Here is an 18,314-nt window from a genome sequence, read left to right on the forward strand (position 1 = left end):
ATTCAGGATGAACTGTTAAGGATAAAAATGGCTTTTACTGTACTTTTTTTTACATGTTACGTAGCTGTTTCCTGGTGCACAGTCTAACATATGATGAGAGTCTTGTTTCACTGGTTCCATAGGATTTTTCACAGCCCTTCTCTTATACTAGATCCTACTGGAGCAGAATCCAAGAGCTCCTAGTTTGGCTCCAGCACTTATTTGTGAGGGCCTGCCATCATCACATAGCAACGGAAATAATTAGCCCACCGCTTTCAGAGAGCCTTGTTCAGATGGCCAGTCTCACAGATTGCTGTCCCTCTCTCCAAACTTGACACAGCACTCGAGCACTGGTTATTCACGTTCCCTCTGATGAGGCTGCCATACAACACACACAGACATAAATCGCACACTCTCTGCATCATGGTCAAACCAGCATCAACTGTCATAGTCTCTGCATTTGGTTTCAAGTCCAAAGAAAGAAACAATAGAGGAAGGGAAGGAGAAAATGAATGTATGACATGCCCATTAAACAGTTTAAGGAGTAATGGTGAAACCAGCTCAGGAGACAAGACATGAAGCTTGAGATGGTCACACAGCTGACAGCAGCACTCTTCACAGGTTCTGTACTTTTTATAGCCCATATAATACAACAGGGAACAACACAGAGAGAAAATGAGAGAGAGAGAAGGGGGGGGGGGTCATGGCTGTCTTGAATCCTCTCAAGTGTGCATCCTGTGGGCTCTGCCCTGCAAAATATGGCCTCTCTAACACACTCGCACGCACACACACACACACACACACACACACACACACACACACACACACACACACATTTTGACAACGTAAGCTGGGCTCACTCCCAGTCCCAGTCTATATCAAAGGCCCCACCACACGGGGATTGACTTTTGTTCTTGGCAGCATGAAAAAAGAGAAAACGTTATGATCTTTATTTCCCTCTGGTTTTATTTGACTCTGGTTTTGTTGTGGAGGAAGTGTGTTCGCTGTGTGTGACGTCTGTTTACAGCACAGGGAGTTGTTACTGTATGTTGGTGAGATGTGTGATTGCTTTCTTTCTGAGACTGACAGGTTGTTTGTTTATGTTGGCTGTTTCCTCAACTCTTTTAATTAAAAATGCAGTCACTTGCCCCTGCCAAATGTTTGAAGGTGGAACAAATGAAAGACAAAGGAAAGAGAAAGATATTCCTGCATGGTCTGCTGTGCTGTTCTGGTCTGTTTTTAATATCTTATGTGGCATCTAGAGGGCTTATTGGTTGTTTTTCAGACATGGGGGAAAGACCTGGGTCATCCATGTTGCTATGCTACTGCAAAAACGATGAACATATTTAAAAAAAAAAAAAATTTAAATCTGCATCCATGTTGCTGAATTTCTAACAGAATGCTGACCTCTAGTGGAGAACAGCGACAAAAGACTGGTCAGTCAATTTACACAGCAACCATAAGGGAAAATATTTGACTATGTGACATAAATCAATGGCAAGTCTGCAGGTTTGCAAGTCAACAGCATGAGAACAAATCTATAAACAAATAAATATTTTAATTTATTATACTATCTCAAATACAAGCAACAGGGTGATGTCAGATTGCTCTGAGAACATTGTGGTCAACATTGTGCCTTACAGAAGTATGACCCCAAGCACACGGAACAATCACTACACTGCAAAAGAATTAAAAGCTAATGTGGGAATGCATACCTACACGTATTAACACATGGACTCTGCTGCTGTAACAGTACACTATGTGTCAGTAAAAGAAAGCTAGTGTGCCACTGATTTACATGGATTTTACTCATTTGAGTAGTAGCTCTGCTTTTTGTGACTCCTTCCATCAACACTGTAGTCAACGTGGTTAGACATGGACATGGAGGAACTCACTTTGCATTTATAATGTCTACATTAATAGCAGCTGGACAAAAAAAAACATATCTGAAAAAGACTCCTGTAGTGTGTGAACACATCAGTCCAGTATTGTTATTTAATTCAGCCCTAGCCTGTGCCTTTATTATACTGTGCTTTGGTATTTGAATCCTCTTACTTTAGTTAATCTTGAACAAACTGTTTCATGTCTTCTTTTTACCATTGTTAGCTAGCTAGCTAACCTACAAGGCAATGTGGTGAAACACACGCTAACTTGTAACAAGTGCTTGTCTGGCTAACAAGTTAGTACTACAAAAGTGGTATCACCAGTGACATCTGTTAGCAGTGAAAAATACAGAAACTAAATGTTTATTCAGCACTTTTAAAGACCACGTTTGAAAGCTGACACTTAACGCAGCTATTGTTGCAAAAGTGACAGACCTCCAATATGGCAGCCCAAAGGCTATGTCACTACGATGTACATAGACAGGAGGCAGTATATCGGTTTCAGGTGTTTTGTGGTAAGAGATGTTGTTGTGAAATGGCAGAGGTTTTTGTGCTCTTGCTGTTAGCACCTAGTTTAGAGTTGAGGGAGAAGGAACCGTGGATCAGGAAGAGACTGAGCCCGAGTCTTCAACATCTGTGGAGTCGTATTCATCAGCAGACTCTGTGAGGGCTGGGTAGGGTCGTGGTTGGTCCAGATTGACGTAGGTGACATTCAGGCTGATATAGTGTTCTCCCTCCAGGCTGGACAGGATGGTGGAGACAGCCGACACCAACGTAGCAAAACTGGGCCTCAACTCTGGATCGGGGTCCCAGCACTGAAGCATAATGCTATACCTGGAAAAAAAACAAAACAAAACATGGACAGACACTGTGTTACAGTCTGTGTCTGAGTAACATTGGAATAGCTAAATCACTATAATATTGACTAACATTAAAATAATACTATGTACTTTCATATCTCATTACTATTTTACACATTCCCGAAACTGGAGATGTACTCGCGTTAAAAGGCAATGTGTTTTTGTTTCCTTCCAACAGTAAGCAGAAGTTCATAAGGTGATGTGTTTTTGACCTGGCTGAGGGCACTCAAGCCCACCCACACAAGTGTCTTTAGTTATTATGCCTGATTAGCCCTCTTCTGAGGACTGTGTGGGCATGTGCAGACCATGCTTGGTTAACATGTCTGGCCCACCTATTAGCTTTGTTGCACCAGAATGAGTAAGAATGCCTCTGTGGGAGTACAGGGCCTTTAAGTTGTATTTAGCTGTGACTAAACAGGTCAGCACCAGAAATTATACTGTGGTCACTGTGGTTTACTGATGAAAACCCAAATGAAGTTGTCCTGGGCATCAGTCAGTCATAGGACCACTTGCCTTCTCATCTAACTTTCAGAGCTGCTTTCATCATGACAGCGAATAAGTGAATTTCCCAAAATGTCTGGCTCTTTAATGTCCAGTGTTGTTGTTCTACATGGGTCCCTGGGTGACACTCCATGAGCTATTAGCCTATTCTGGATAGATGACACGGCCTCAGTGGACAAGGGGTGTAAATGGTTGATTTATTCTCCATCAATCTTTAAGTTGGTGGGCAAAAGATTACAGCCCAACCGATTTATCATTAAAAATGCAAAAACATGTTGGCTTATTCCTTGTTAAGTCCAGTGTGTGTATGTGTGTGTGTGTGTGTGTGTGTGTGTGTGTGTGTGTGTGTGTGTGTGTGTGTGTGTGTGTGTGTGTGTGTGTGTGTGTGCCTTGTAGACATACACATTAACTCCCAAACTGCATTGCTCAACCATGTTGGAATACCAAGTGGTGGACAATTTACGTGTTTAACACTCCCGAGCAACCATTTGAACATCTTGTTATCACTAGCTGGACTTTGTCCCACTGACTGTTTCGTTTCCACTTTGTAGATATAAATCTATGTCAGTAGTATCACAGCATTTGTATTCATGCTAACAATTACATTTACAATGGATACAAACTAAGCAACAGCAAACAAAACTGAAAATTATTCTTTAGATTATTTTAACAAAGCGAGCAACATAATGCAGTAACACTTGAAGGAGTGAGCATAAAACTGACATGACATTGTCATATAACCATGACATAACACCTGTTATGACCCAACGGAGGCAGTTTGATGATAAGGACTACAGAACTAAGGTGGTTTCCTTGTTGGGTTTAGCTCCTGGCACCCCAGGGCTGAGTCAACAAATAGGACTGATAGCTGCATGGTTAACCATGCTAACTACCTAACAGCATCAACGGGTAGCAGCAATTAGTGGTTATTTTACCAACAAATCAAGCTGTCTGTCCATCAAGAAACTCCATAAATCATGTCGGCAACATTATTCCCTGCTGTAAAACTGACATTTTAGCGACCAGTCCAAATTGTACCACTGTACCTGAGGTCAAGGAAAACATTCATGACACAATCATAATGTTCTCATGATAGCCAATGTCAAAATATGACAGTTCAATGTCATGTTAAAGTTGTTACAGCTGGCACATTTATGACATGGTTATGTTGTCTTGGGTAAAGTCAAGTTGTAGTAACAAAGACATCTCACCTTGATGGAGTGACAATGTCATGTCAACAGTCATGAAGTCTCCTTCATGTTCATGACAGGTGTCATGTCAGTCTTATTCACACCCCCTTCACACAAAGTGTGACCCATAATGCTATTACTCCTACTACTTACAAAGGGTCAGGGCAGTACTGAGGCTGGGGAAGCCTCCTGCCCTTCAGTAAGTAATGTGTTATGTCATAAGGGTCCACCTCTGGGTAGGGGCTTGCTCCTCTGGTCAGCATCTCCCACATCATCACACCAAAGGACCACTGCATCAGGAGAGGCAAAAGTTACAGCAAGTACCAGTCCACTTGTACAGAGCTGAACTCTCAATCAGTATTGTGTTTTGTAAATACTTTTTTTTTTTTTTTTTTTAATTTAAAAACTTATGTAGAACTTCTAAGGTGTTAAATACAGTGAGTTGTGTCTCTCTCACTCTGCTTTGTGGAAGATGAGCAAGAAAAACTGGACAGCCCTGAACACAGACTACATGGTTCCGACAAAAACAGGCCAATATTGCAGTTAGGATGGTGAGACTGGAGTAAATTTGTCAAACAGTGTTTCCTGTGTTGTGCCGAAAAAAATCCAGAATATTTAATGCTTAATCCAGCCAAGTGGCAATCATTGTAAAATGCTCTCTATCAGTGTAAAATGCTGTGTGCTTTTTGGCTTGTAACCGCTTTTTGCTTGTTACATTAAATGTTTTTAAAGGCTTCAGATGTTTTTTCTCTGCTTCCCGATCCAGTTTGTTAACTGGAGATATAATTACTGTCCTCCCTTGCCAAATAATGCTACTTTTCACAATCTACCTAATCACACATTAAACGTTAATTTCCACCCCTACAAACACTGACAAGTATCCCTCAGTACCCAAAAGTGGACAACTACTGCAGAGGTCTTGACATAAGCAGATCTTCATTTCCTCACCACATCTGACTTGGAGGTGAATTTCTGTGTCTGCAGACTCTCGATGGCCATCCACTTGACGGGCAGCTTAGCCTTCCTGTGATCCTGAACACTGTAATACTCCTTATCAAAAACATCTCTGGCCATGCCAAAGTCTGCCACTTTGACTGTATATGACTCGTCCAGCCTAAAGACAGAAACAGTAAGATGATATTCTTGTTGCAGAACATTGAACTGATTGCTGCAGTGATGCAGCATCCTCAAACAAATTCATATCATGAGATATCTCTTACACTAAATCACAGAGAAATTCAGGCCTAATGGGAGTGAATAAATTGCTCAGCACATTTCAGTGACTCACATGCAGTTGCGTGCTGCGAGGTCTCTGTGCACAAATTTCTTCTGGGCTAAATACTCCATCCCCTTGGCAACCTGCAGCCCGAAGCCAATCAAATCTTTCACGGTAGGATTCTAAACAAATCCCACAAACACATGACAAAAAAACTGAATTAAAACAGTTGTAATGCTACATGGTTTGCTTGCTGGTAAACATATGGCTGTACATAAATCACATGTTTCATTTCCACTGTTTTAACGTAGCTGTCACACCCTCTTCTCGCAGCGTATGAAGTGCCGCAGGTCCCCGTGTTTCATGTACGGTAGCACCACTAGAGGGAGCCCTTCATGTGGCAGGAGGATGCCAAGCAGAGACAGCACATTACTGTGGTGGAACCCCTTCATTATGATACCTTCCTTCAGAAACTGCTCCACCTCCTCAACATCTGTTATTCCTAGATGACACACACATATATAAACATTATGGACTTTAATCTGAAAGAAGAAAGTGGTACCTTTTAAGAGTAATTTTGAATTATTGCTTTTAAAAGGGAATCAGAGCACATCCTAAATCATGTGGCAGCTTGTTCGACAGCAGGGCTATGAAAGAATTCGGTGCGTTCCTGAGGTGCATATATAATATCAGCACTCAAGAAGCAAATTTGACTCACTATTCAAAGACTTGACAGCACAGTGGATTTCTCTGCTGTTGTGGTCTGTGAAGTAGCCATGATAGACAGTGCCAAAATGGCCTGCAGAAAAAAACAAAATGACATACGGATATGACAGATATTATCTTACACAAGGATACCCAGATATGATCTTGCACAAGGCTCCATAATAAGTTTTGTGTTCCAAACAGAGACAGAGGGGTTGCTTACCCTTCCCTATGATCCGGTGGTGCTGCACAAGAAGCATCTCAGCGGGAATAAGAACATCCTTCACCTCCTCCAGCAGCTCTGGCCTAAAACTGGAGATGGAGATCTTCTCTGGGGGCATGAGGGGAGTGAGGGAAGGATCTATGCTGCCTGCAGCGTAGGCCCGGGTGGGGAACACCACCGACCCCACCAGAGGGGTGGGAGGACTCAAGGATACTACTGGTGAAAGTCCAGAGAGAGAGATATATTAATGAGATTTACAAAGGTATGTGTGTCAGTATCAAATCAGGTGGACAGTATTAAAGTGTCGTATTAGCTACTGTCACCTCTCCTGTAGTCCCCAACAGGTGACAGCTCCACATTATTTGTACCAGAGCGGTTAGCATTGTGGGCCAAACGGGTCTCTACCATGGAGGCTGAAAAACATTTCACAACACTTTTTAATCATCAACCCCTGGAAAAAAAAACAACTGTACATCCTATGCAACCCCGGGGATGTTCTAGTTGAAAGACGGTAGCAGATGGATAAACAGGACTGACCAAGGTCCACATGCCTGAGAGGAGCCTACCTTTCTTCTTCTTCCGTAAGTGTTTCATGACAACAAAGGCCAGCACCGCCCCTGCTACCAGAGCTGCCAGGATCCCCAGAACAATGCCCACCATGTAGTGGTTGCTGACCCTCACCACTGTGCCAACGTTGTGGACCTGCCCGTTGATGGAGATCTAAAGAACCAAAATCACACGTAGTAAATACAGTTATAATTACACTCATCTCAATCTTTTCCTTCAATGAGAAAACATACTGTAAATTAATTAAGCTTCAAGCAAATTACACTGACTGTCTGTGTTTTCTGTCACACATGGATGAAAAGCATAAGTCTAAATACCAACAAAGTTCAAATTCATTTCTGCATTGTCTCAAATGTATTGTTAAAATTTCAAAGGGAATTTAATTTAGTTATTTCATGTTCAATGTTTCAAACCTTCTTCAAACACACAGCATGCATATTCAACAGGAACTAATGTGACAGATTTTTAGCAGTAGAGGGTTGGTGGACAGTGGATTTTGTTACTGCACTTGTACAATGTACAATAATTGTTGGTGACAAGCACATGTGTGACCTGGGTCTCCATGCTGCATGCTGGATCCAGGTAGGTCAGTCACTTAATCATCATCTAACCCTCCAGCCTCACTAACCTTCACTGGCAGTCCCTCGCTGGGAATGGTCATGTTTTTGGGGATCCTGCAGGTGATCTCATTATCCAGGACTTTAGCATCACAATTAACACCTGCCACCGTCATAATGATGGTCATGCAGGAGCTCACCAGGTTCAGCTTTTGATGCTGTGTACAGAGAGGTCAAATCAAGATATGGGACAAAATGAGTTCTTTAAAAATCTGTCATATATATTAAAAAAAAAACAAATTTGTTATGTCACTAATTCAAAAAGCAGAGATGTCTCTTACATGTAATGACACTTCATCAAACCCAGGGTACAAACTCAGCACGTGTCCCTCTGTTTCAAAAGGTATGGGCTCGCCGTAGGGGTGGTAGGAGAACTCTTTGTCCCAAAGTCCCACCGCTCCATCCATGTCAAAAGAAAGCTCTCCTTCCTCTGTCTCATCCCTGGGGAACACAGGAGAGACACACTCCATCCTTGTGGGCAAAGATTTGCCGATGCACTCCTGAAACACAGCAGTGTGGTCACACTTTAATGCTCAACCCATACATTAAAATGTCAGAATATGATTTTGGAGGGAAAGCAAGTGATTATAAAACTGCACTGATTGAAAGAACACAATGCTTTTCAGTGTATCTACTGTACATTATGATGAACACCATACCCTTGTCACAGGTTTCAAGTGGCTTTCATTGGGTTTAAAGCGGATGATGGTGCGGTAAACAGAATCCAGGTTCTCCCCCTCAATCACAATCTTTGACCCCCTGCAATTCAGATGAATGTGTGAGGTTACATTTACATAATGTCAGAGAAAATAAAAGCATTTTCTGGTACAGCTGAATTTGTCATATGAGAAATTGTATTGCGCATACAATATTTTTCTACTTGTGTGTCCTTTGTTCTGATTCGATAGATTGATTTCCACATCAAGTCACACGTGCACAGCAGCTGTTTGTGCTGGAGGCCTACCTGTCAAAACTACATGCTGGCAGGACGGCTGTAATCTTTGGGTTTTCTTTGTAGTAAAACACCTTTGTGGTCAGGACAGGAGACTTGTCGATGAAAACACTCAGAGGAACGTCCCTCACTTCAGAGATGTGCTGGGACAGACAGATGATGGAGGACACATTGCCTTTGGGCTTTGTGACTCTGTAGAGAGACAGAAGTATGTGAAGTACAAGCCATAACAGATAAACTGTGGCAAAAGATTCATGTTTTTTTATTTTGCATGTTCAATAAGATAACAGCTACAGTAGAAAATAGTTCTGCTCTGAGTCAGTCTTTGGATGCCAAGACTTTTCTTGGAGTTAGCCTGTAGTCTCCCAAACCATAATTACTCTACCTACAAGTTGGAACATGTTGACTTAATACACCTTGGCAATAAAACGGTTCTGAGCAGCAGCTCATCTTCTTAACCTCCAGAAAGTAGGGCAGCTGCACAAAGCTGTAAAAAAAACATTTTACTTAAAAAAGTGTGATGAGAGAGAACAGATGAGGGCAGACCTCTTTATAGGACAGGGCACGTCATTGAGAGTGACTTTCCTCGTTTTCCCAGCATCCAAATGAGGTCCAGTTACTGTGATGAGTGTGCCCCCAACACGAGGCCCATAGTTAGGCTGAATTTCTGTGATGTTGGGAATCTAGAGGAACAGATTATTATAGTATTATGGCAAACAAACATGTTTGAAAAGTGGTTCCACAGATTAAATAGCTTATTTGAACGTGCATAGCTTGTATGTTGTAATGAGGTTATCAGTAGATGATAGAAGCAAGGATTACCACAAATGTAAATCCCGGCATTTCTGCGTTCCCGTCAATGGAGTAGCGTGCCTCCACCTTGCTCTCATGCACCTCCACTGTAATGTTGACTGGTTTGGACAGCTCAGTGGCCCCGGAGCGAATCTTACACAGCAGGCTGAAGAGCAGCACAACAAAAGGTTTGGATGAGTATGTCGGTGGTGCTGCGACACCAGTGACAACTGAATCTCAAGATAATTCAAAATTCTTGGACTTTAAACAGTCGTGTCGAAAGTGTTGCTGCTAAAATACAGCTTTTTAGTTAATTCAATAACGAAACTGTCTTGATAGAAAAAGCTTGAATAAAGCTTAAATGTAAAATTAAAGCTGAAATGTATTCCACTTTTTTAGCCACACTTGCATAATTACTACTTTTCACCAAACCTATAACGACACTGTCATAGACATTGTTGGTGTCTAGACTCATTTTGATTGTCAGGCAGTGTAGGAGAGTTTGTGATACCAATAGCCTCAATAAACCCGATCAGAGTGCAGCAAAAACATGCTCTGTTTTCTCACTTTCTCAGAAGGCTACTAGGAAAGAAACTGCAATTCTTTGTATTTAAAGCCCACCCTTAGAATTTTCTCGCCCTTTGAAAATAAAATAGAAACAAAATGATTAAAGTGTGAACAGATTGCACTTGGAACCAAAATGAGATCTGCAGGGTTACTCACTGTGTGCTGTTGCTTTTGGCTGAAAGCACCGTGCAAGCAGTCTGTCCCAGTCGGACCTGGTGGGTTCTGGAAGTGATGGCAGGTCTCATGGGGGACTGGAACTCCCATCCACACACCGTTAGCTCTGTTTGACCATCAGGGGGAGCAGTCCGTGGAAAGAACTGCGTCAATAAAGCACAATATATAGTACCACCTTGAAATGAAATGTTTTTGTTAGTTGCATTAAGAGATATTTGTATCCCTGCTTACAGAGCAAACCTCACCCCTGTGATCCCTGGTGGGCAGGACTCGTTCCTCCACCGACTGTGACACTCGCTTTCCCAGGTGCATACTCCAGAGCACCAGCCACAGCCCATGAACTTAGGGGCTGTCAGACACATGGCGCAGGTCAGGAAGTGTTGACAGCCTGGTCCTCTCTGGGGCACCTGGATCATCTGAAACAGAGTTTTTAAGGTTGCATTTTCAGTCTTGGGCGAGAGATGCCCAACGCTATTTCATTTTTAATGTGGCCATTAACGTACCCACTGAATGAAGTGGCCTTAATATACTCCTTAATAATTTATTCCTTTCATGCAAAGAAAGGCATGTAAACTGATACTGAGCCTCATTCAGCACCAAGCTGTTTCACAGGTCACACAGGCGGATACCAGTGTGGAAATGAAGTCTAATAAACCAATCTGGACAACACATGGTTATTGTCCTAATGTCTCACGCACCACAAGACCCATGTGATTACAGATCCAGTGTCAACCTCTAATATCCACCCTGCCCCAAACTACAAAGCCATACGAAGTTTATAGATTTTCTTTAGCCACTTATTCATCCTGTAGGTCACAGAGGTCACAAAATATCCCAGCATGCACTGGAAAAAAGGCAGGAAAATACCCTGGACAGGTCTCGAGAGCATCACGAGGTCATGGACAGACAATCAGTCACACTTCTAACTCATTTGTAATTGTAATGTAATCTGAGATGCATGTCTTTGAACTCTGGGGAGAAAGCTAACCCCAGGAGCCATCAGATGACAGTACTATCCACCGAGCCTTTGTATGTTTAGAAAATCTGTCTGTTTTACTCTCATTTAAAGACATGGGGTTGCTGTACCTTGTCTCCAACCACAAAGAGAAGATACTCTGACGAGTAAACAGCAGCAATGGATGAGACCCTCTGGTTTTCTACCAAGGAGTAATTGGCAAAGATAATAGGGCTAGATCTTGTCAGTACAAGCTGCAAAGACAGACACAACATATGGTTATTAATATACATAAAAATACCAAAAACAGATGGTGAAAAAACTTTATTAATTATTGATATTATTTTTATTATTAATTTTATAAATCGTGCTTTATACCTGCAGCAGGCGTCCAGTCGAGGTGCCAATATGGGCTACGGTCTTGTTCTCTATGGTTGTGACCAGCAAAGATGTGAGCAGGACATCGGTCATCTGCCTGTTGAAGAGGTCCACTCTGTAGTAGGGCTTTGACACCATAGTAGGATGGTCTCTGCATGTCGCGTTGTTCTCCATGCTCTACCACGGCCATAGGCAGCAGAGGACATGATGATGAGACAATGAAGCATGGGTGGTATTGTTTTCAACTTGTGAGTCTCTCTCTCTCTCTCTCTCTCTCTCTCTCTCTAGGGATTGCTAGAAAGTGGGGACATCTTTCAGACAGTCCTTGAAAGGGCTGTTTAAAGAATTTAGGGGTTTGGTTAGAGTTAGGTTTAGGTTAGGGTTAGGCACTTAGCTGTGATGGTAAGGGGCCAGGAAATGAGTGTCCTCACAGGGATAGAAGTACATGCATGTACTGTATGTAAGCGTGTGCCTGTGTGTGTGCGCCTGTGTGTGTGTGCGTGTGTCATGATGGAAAAATGTGGTCCTGAGACACCTACTGTAGCAGGAAATACCATAGAACTGGTTTTGAGTTTTGGCCAGTGTTCTTATGTCTGTCTGTGACATATTTTGCCAAAGTATCACAACTGTGCAATATGCACTCATGAAACTTGCACAAACGTCCTAAGACAGGCCCAGCTGTTTGGTTCTAAGGACGTGATATGGGCTGCACTGGTCTCCAGGGTAATAATGAGACAATAAGTCCCAGCACACCAGAAGCACAAGGTAAATCTGTCATCATGACAATCATAATAATTTGATCATTTCATAATTGAAAGGCCATGATGAATTATTATCTGCTGCATTACTGACAGTCGGATTGTGTGATCACTGTTTGATTAAAGGGAGTCGTCATGTAAAGCCTGACTACTATCTCCAAGGTAAACATATCAAAACAAAAAAGAAATTTTAGGACTGTTTTCCTGGCATATAAAAGTGGAAACAAGAAACTGGGAATCAAAATAAATGGATGCAAAACAACTATTGGAAGACATACATCCTCCACTGTCCTGTCTCATGATGTGCTACTAGAGCTTAAGGAAAAAACAAAAACAGCATTGTTATTGACTGAATCATTCACTTCCAAATCCTACGGGACATGAAGTCTTGGCTACAATTCAGTTTTCTTGAACCCTAAAAATCAAATTCTACTGACCTCAAAATAAAACACATCATTATTTGGAAAGCTTACAAATACAACATTTCATCAACCAAGCCAAATATAATATATAGGTTGAAAGGTCAAGATACTGCCTCTACAATGACCTTGAGAAAAAGTTTTTTTCTCTTACACAATACATTTTATCCTTCCTGTCCTAAATTTTCATATTTCAGTGAGAGCTGAAGAGCCAAACGTGGCATGTGATCAAAAGAATGGCTCATATTGAAACAAAGTTTACTCTACAATAGTCAATCTAATGTTCCTCTACCGTCTAAATAATTCAATGACGTACTAAAAAGCAGAAAAGCATAGTATTTGTGAGTCACAGATGACGATGTTGGCTCAAAAGATGTTTTGAAATGCTGAGAAATGGAAGAACCACGATTTCAGACTGTTGGACAATCCTGCTGGCTGGTTAGTCAACACTGAGAGCAGCCAAGAGCAACAAAACAGAAGGAGCCTCAGGAGAAAAGTTCACTAGTCCAAATAGAAAGTGTTTCTCTGAAGACAAATACAAGAAAGAACATCCAAAAGAGAGCATTCAAACTCCCATTTTCCTCTGCTGCGAACCTGCTGAGAACATGAAATCAAAGCCATTGTTAATTTTTCAGCTTTCACCTCACAGTATTGTTTCTGAGTCACAACATCTGCTTTCTTACCACAAGTCCTTAGACTCAACATCCAAACTATGAAATCATAGCTGCAGTAAAAGCTCACTCAGTTCTGGGAATTGGCTAGGATTTAATTTTACTAAACAGGGAATGGGAAGTCTTACACAACCTCCCACTCCCCACAGCCATCACTGAATAACTTAACAGACTAGATTATGGGAAATATGGTCTGGAAATAAATAGCAGTTTTCCCAAGAGTTTTAAGACAAGAGACCACTGATATCATAATCTAAGTCTTATACATATATATATATATATATGCGTATTAGCGGACTGATGGGCTCACCTCATGTGGACAGCTCTCACAGGGCTGGAAATGGCAGAGCCCTCTGGAGAGCTGCTCTGGTCCGGACTCGCAGCAGTCATCCACCCCATCTACGATTGCTTTGTTCACGTTGTCCATGGGGAAGGCGCACAGGGCTGAGTCGTGCTCTGTGACCCCATTGTCATCAGTAACAGCAAAAACCCCATAGAGAATGTCATCCTCCTCCTCTGCCCCTAACTCCTCTGCCAGCTCCCTGCCTGCCTTGCCAAAATGGGCTGCCTGGACCACATTATACACCACATCCTTATAGGGTTCACTGGCTACGTTTCTCCTGCGGCGTTTTGGTTCAAACCGACACTCCAGGATCACCTCACGATACCTTTTCATCTCCCATTCATTCCGTGGGAGACGGCCCAAGCGAGTCTGAAACGGAGATGAGTCCTGATCGGGGCTCTCTCTTTGAACTGAGAGGAAGTAGACAAACTCCTGAGTGAAAAAGCTGTAGACATAGTCAATGTGGTATGTCCTCCGCAAGCCCGGGAGAACAGTCAGGCCACGCACATCACCATAGAAACCATCTTCTGTGGCCAGCGGTCGACGCACTGATATGGATTTCCTTCCGTAACGCTGGGTCACACTGTCATTGACAGTGTTGGCAACAAAGAAGTAGAGTGTCTGACCCTCTTCGACCATGGTGACTTTGGTGCCGAGAGGGCTGGCCACACAGTCCGGACAGTAGGCAGCAGAGTTTGAATCCTTTCTGAACAAACACTTAGAAAAAGAGGGTGACTCTCCATTTGAGTTAAGTTGGTGGAAATAGCATACGCCATACTGGGAACTTCCACAAGAGTATAAATACATAAAGAGAGTATCCAGCAGTAAGACCTGATTGTCTGTGTCCTCGAGGAAGTTGGGGTCCTTGTCAACGTTGCACAAATCACATATGTGACACTCTGGGCTTCCCACCGGCCCGGTGCGGAGCTCCCACACCTTCTCCAAGCTCCTGTTGACGGCTTCGATCACATTCTGAGAGGCTACATAAACCTCCTGGTAAAACGAGTTGTTGACTATGTTCTGGATGGGGCCCCGGGCCTGGAAGAAGGGCATGGTGTAAACCACAGAGAAGTTGACAGGGTTGGGGACAACTGAGGAGCAGTCGGCTGAGGCAAAGGACAGCAGAGTCTGGAGCCAGACACATGTCCCCCACTGTGTGGTCCAGTGGACCATCTCCACTGCAGTGTGCACAGGGGCCAGCAGCACAGACAACGTGGGGTTACCTCCAGGTCTGTTGTCGGGACAGGCACATCCTTTAAACCAGCCGCTGATACCTGAGCGAAGAAAAACGACAGCGAAGAGTCATCACATCATTGAGAAGTCATCCTCTACGGCACAAATATGGCACAGCATAAAAATTCAAACTTCACCCTGACAACAGTTTTAAATGCTTTCTTGTCAGGAATCAAATCAGAGGATTGATAGCACTTTCATATCTGTTCGTTCAATCTGAAGCTGGAGCTAGGAGACAGTTAGCTTACCACCTCTAAAGCAGTTAAGAGCAGTGACTTCCTGAAGTTTTGCCTTTACCATGAGGTCGCCGGTGGACACTCCAGAAAGTCAGCAAAGAAATAATACTGCACATAAAACCTTAGATACCTTCACCTGAACATTACATATTAGTATGCAGTTATTCTATATTGAGTGATTAGTGAGCCTCAGAGGTGCTGGTATGCAGAATCTGTCACCTTTATACAGAGTTGTTTCCACCTGTTTCCAGTCTAAGATAACCATCTCCATACTCCAGCTTCATATTGATCGGACAGATAAAAGATTTGATCTAACTCTGCAAGAAAGCAAATACTATTTCTTTGATCCGATCCACTTCCACCTTTTTCAGGCCTTTCAACCTCATCTAATGGTCTTCCAAAACAAATGGAGTTTTTTTGTTTTGTTTTGTTTTGTATTTTAAAGAGGCAGATTTTTTGTGTGTGACTTAAAACTTTTTAATGATCAAAGCTGATCAACTATGTCTGTTTTCATTGGCAACAATAAAGATCCTGCAAAACTACAAAATTATCAATACAGAAGCATTGATTTATAGGAATTGTGGTACCAAGGAGTGTGCATTATTTGTTACTGAGGAAAATGAAAGTCAGCATCATCTTAATTATGCTCTCTACTGAATTACCTGAGGTGACAAATACGAACATCGTGGTTGAACCAGATGACGATGAAGGTACATGTGGTCATAAAGATAAAAGCTTCCTCTGACTCACCACAAACACTGACAGGAAATGTAATCAACCCGAGAGCAGTGTTGGTGCTCAGCGTCGTGGATAAAACTATTCTTATTGTGGCTTCCTGCACAAGTCATTCATATTTGCCAGGTCATGTTTATTCTGGTTAATTCAACATCCCATCTTTTTTCTCCCCTCTTGAGTCATGTATTTTTAAAGATCTGGTAGTAAGAAACCAAGTTAATGTCCTCAGTTCAACGTTAATGCACCAAATACACCAAATAAACCAGAGCTTTTTTTCTGTGCCTCATCTTCATCAGGCTATAAACACAACTAGCCAAATGGAACCGTGTTTCAAACCCTGAGCTTGATCTTCATCGTGAACAGACGCTGTTGGGTGGATCATTAACTAGACTCATCACGGTGAGGCTGTATTCAAGAACCCCGGCCTCCCTACTTTACATTCCTGTCACAACCACTACGTGCCTCTCAGGAGGAAAGGTGTGCACGGACGGATGGTCATAAGACGACATGTGCCTTTTTTAAGTCCCAGGTGAAGAAGAAACAGCTCGTCTGCTCGTGCCAAAGAATTTCATCAGCTCTCATTATTTCATTCAGCACCAAAGAAACTTCGCTGTGACCAAAATTCTTTTAAGTAAACAACATTTATTCCTCATATGGGAAGTCATATGTAACATTTTGAAGCTAAGAGTCTGGTGTGTTGACATTAATAATTCATAGGATCCCACTAACGTCGTGTTACATTTTAACATTTGCGTCTCCATGTGAAACTGAGGTTAAGGTTAGAAGACATGGGTGCACATAGTAATGGCACTGATTGACGTTATTCATGTTCGTGGTTAATAAAGCAAAGGGTTGAAATTGAGTTTCCATTCATTGTGCTATAGTGCTATTTCTGGGCATGCAGGTGTTTACTGAAGGTTGCATCAGTGTATTCACAGGTGAATAAAGGATGCAGAGATCAAACCACTTTTCAAGCAAAATTATAAAGGATCATGATTTATAGTCAGTGTGTTAAATAAACCTTATCCTCTGTAGGTTTGTGCATTTTTATTTTGGTGCCAGTGTGAATTAAACTGTGTCATTTTTCTAATATACAACCTTTCTTTACTATCATTTAGTGACAACAATAAGAGGGATTCAGACGTTGCATTGGCTGAGCTTGCTCACAGGCACCTGGGTAGCCATTAATTAGAGAAAGAGCACCTCTCTTTGATTAATTACTGCACAGATATCCACAGGGATTTGAGGAGGCAATCTGCTGTGCAAACAGTCAGTGGTCAAAATGTATTGTACCCCAAGGACACATGCATTGATTCAACTGCAGGAAATGCAAACCAGTACAGAACTACCAGAGCCCACCAGTGTGGAGAGACAACAGCTTTGCATTTACTTCAGTTTGAAACATCTAAATTCATTTAAGGACTTATTTCTTTGAGGCAATCAATCAATCAGCAATCAAATCTGAAAACTGCACTGCAGCGGCATCCTTTTTTCAGCCCGTGCTTTTTCATTGATTTTTGTAGTACGCTTTTATCACACTTCTGTTTCTTACTCTGTCTGCCTGCAGCTCAGTGAAACCACGCCAGTGCATTCTGGCTCCAAGCCACATGTAACACTGGATTTGCACAAGATGCACAAGACATGAGAGGTTGGGTGACACCTCGCTCTGAGCTTTAGGAACGGTTAGAGACGGGCCCTGTGCTGTCCTACACATACTGTACTGTAGCCTACTGAGCATAAATCTAAAAAAAATAGTAATTTTTTTCATAATATGAAAGAATTCCCCACTTCCAGCCTTTTAGTATCAACGCTCAGCACAGCTTTTTCACTGATCACCACACACACACAACATGCCACAGAATTAACTCCACTTTCAACACAGCAGGCTCTATTACAATTCAAAGTCTGTAGGTGGTGCTCAGCAAAGGGATTAAAGTTTAATTTCCTGTTATAGTATCGCTGTGGGATTTTTGTGAGGAGCAGATGTGTACCTGTGGTGGCTGCATGTTTGTTTACATATCTGAAAAAACCGCCAGCTGAAAAACTGGTTATTTCTGTTCAGACACATGTTTGGTACATGCAGCTGTGAATGTTATGAAAAGAATACCTGCGCAGGTTAGTTACTGTCCTCTTCAGGGAAGCGCCCGCTGCCAGGTTGGGTCCTTGTCTGACTTCAGATCAGCGCGGGGATGGCTGATCTTTCCGCAGGCGCGCTCCAGATTACGCGATGAAAGTCATTTGTGAAAAGTTAAAGCCTGTGCGTCCTCACGAAGCGCTGCAACGTGTACACTGTGTTCGTATCGGATTTAACTTGAGCTCCCGGTATGAGTCGGTGTTCTTTGCGTCAGTGGCGCTCCAGC

The 18,314-nt window shown here is 42.4% G+C and overlaps 1 protein-coding gene across 2 annotated transcripts; it reads right to left on the reverse strand.

Moving 5' to 3' along the window:
• Positions 1-2,338: 2,338 nt before the first annotated feature.
• On the reverse strand, positions 2,339-18,307 carry mst1rb (macrophage stimulating 1 receptor b). Of its 2 annotated transcripts, none has more exons than XM_070959885.1 (21): positions 18,062-18,307; positions 13,718-15,024; positions 11,560-11,736; positions 11,313-11,435; positions 10,472-10,642; positions 10,209-10,369; positions 9,516-9,651; positions 9,240-9,376; positions 8,706-8,885; positions 8,401-8,500; positions 8,023-8,241; positions 7,753-7,899; positions 7,124-7,277; positions 6,881-6,970; positions 6,558-6,770; positions 6,348-6,428; positions 5,950-6,131; positions 5,702-5,811; positions 5,362-5,527; positions 4,567-4,703; positions 2,339-2,696 (listed from the first exon to the last, which is right to left on the reverse strand). In XM_070959885.1, the coding sequence occupies exons 2-21, from the start codon at positions 14,921-14,923 to the stop codon at positions 2,465-2,467; spliced, it is 4,122 nt and encodes a 1,373-aa protein (XP_070815986.1). In that variant the 5' UTR covers positions 14,924-15,024; positions 18,062-18,307; the 3' UTR covers positions 2,339-2,464. The 2 variants fall into 2 exon arrangements, with proteins under 2 accessions (XP_070815986.1, XP_070815985.1); XM_070959884.1 differs by having other exon boundaries at positions 6,558-6,773.
• Between the last annotated feature and the right edge of the window lie 7 nt (positions 18,308-18,314).

Source organism: Chaetodon trifascialis, chromosome 3 (assembly GCF_039877785.1).
Source record: "Chaetodon trifascialis isolate fChaTrf1 chromosome 3, fChaTrf1.hap1, whole genome shotgun sequence".
NCBI classification, from domain to species: domain Eukaryota; kingdom Metazoa; phylum Chordata; class Actinopteri; order Chaetodontiformes; family Chaetodontidae; genus Chaetodon; species Chaetodon trifascialis.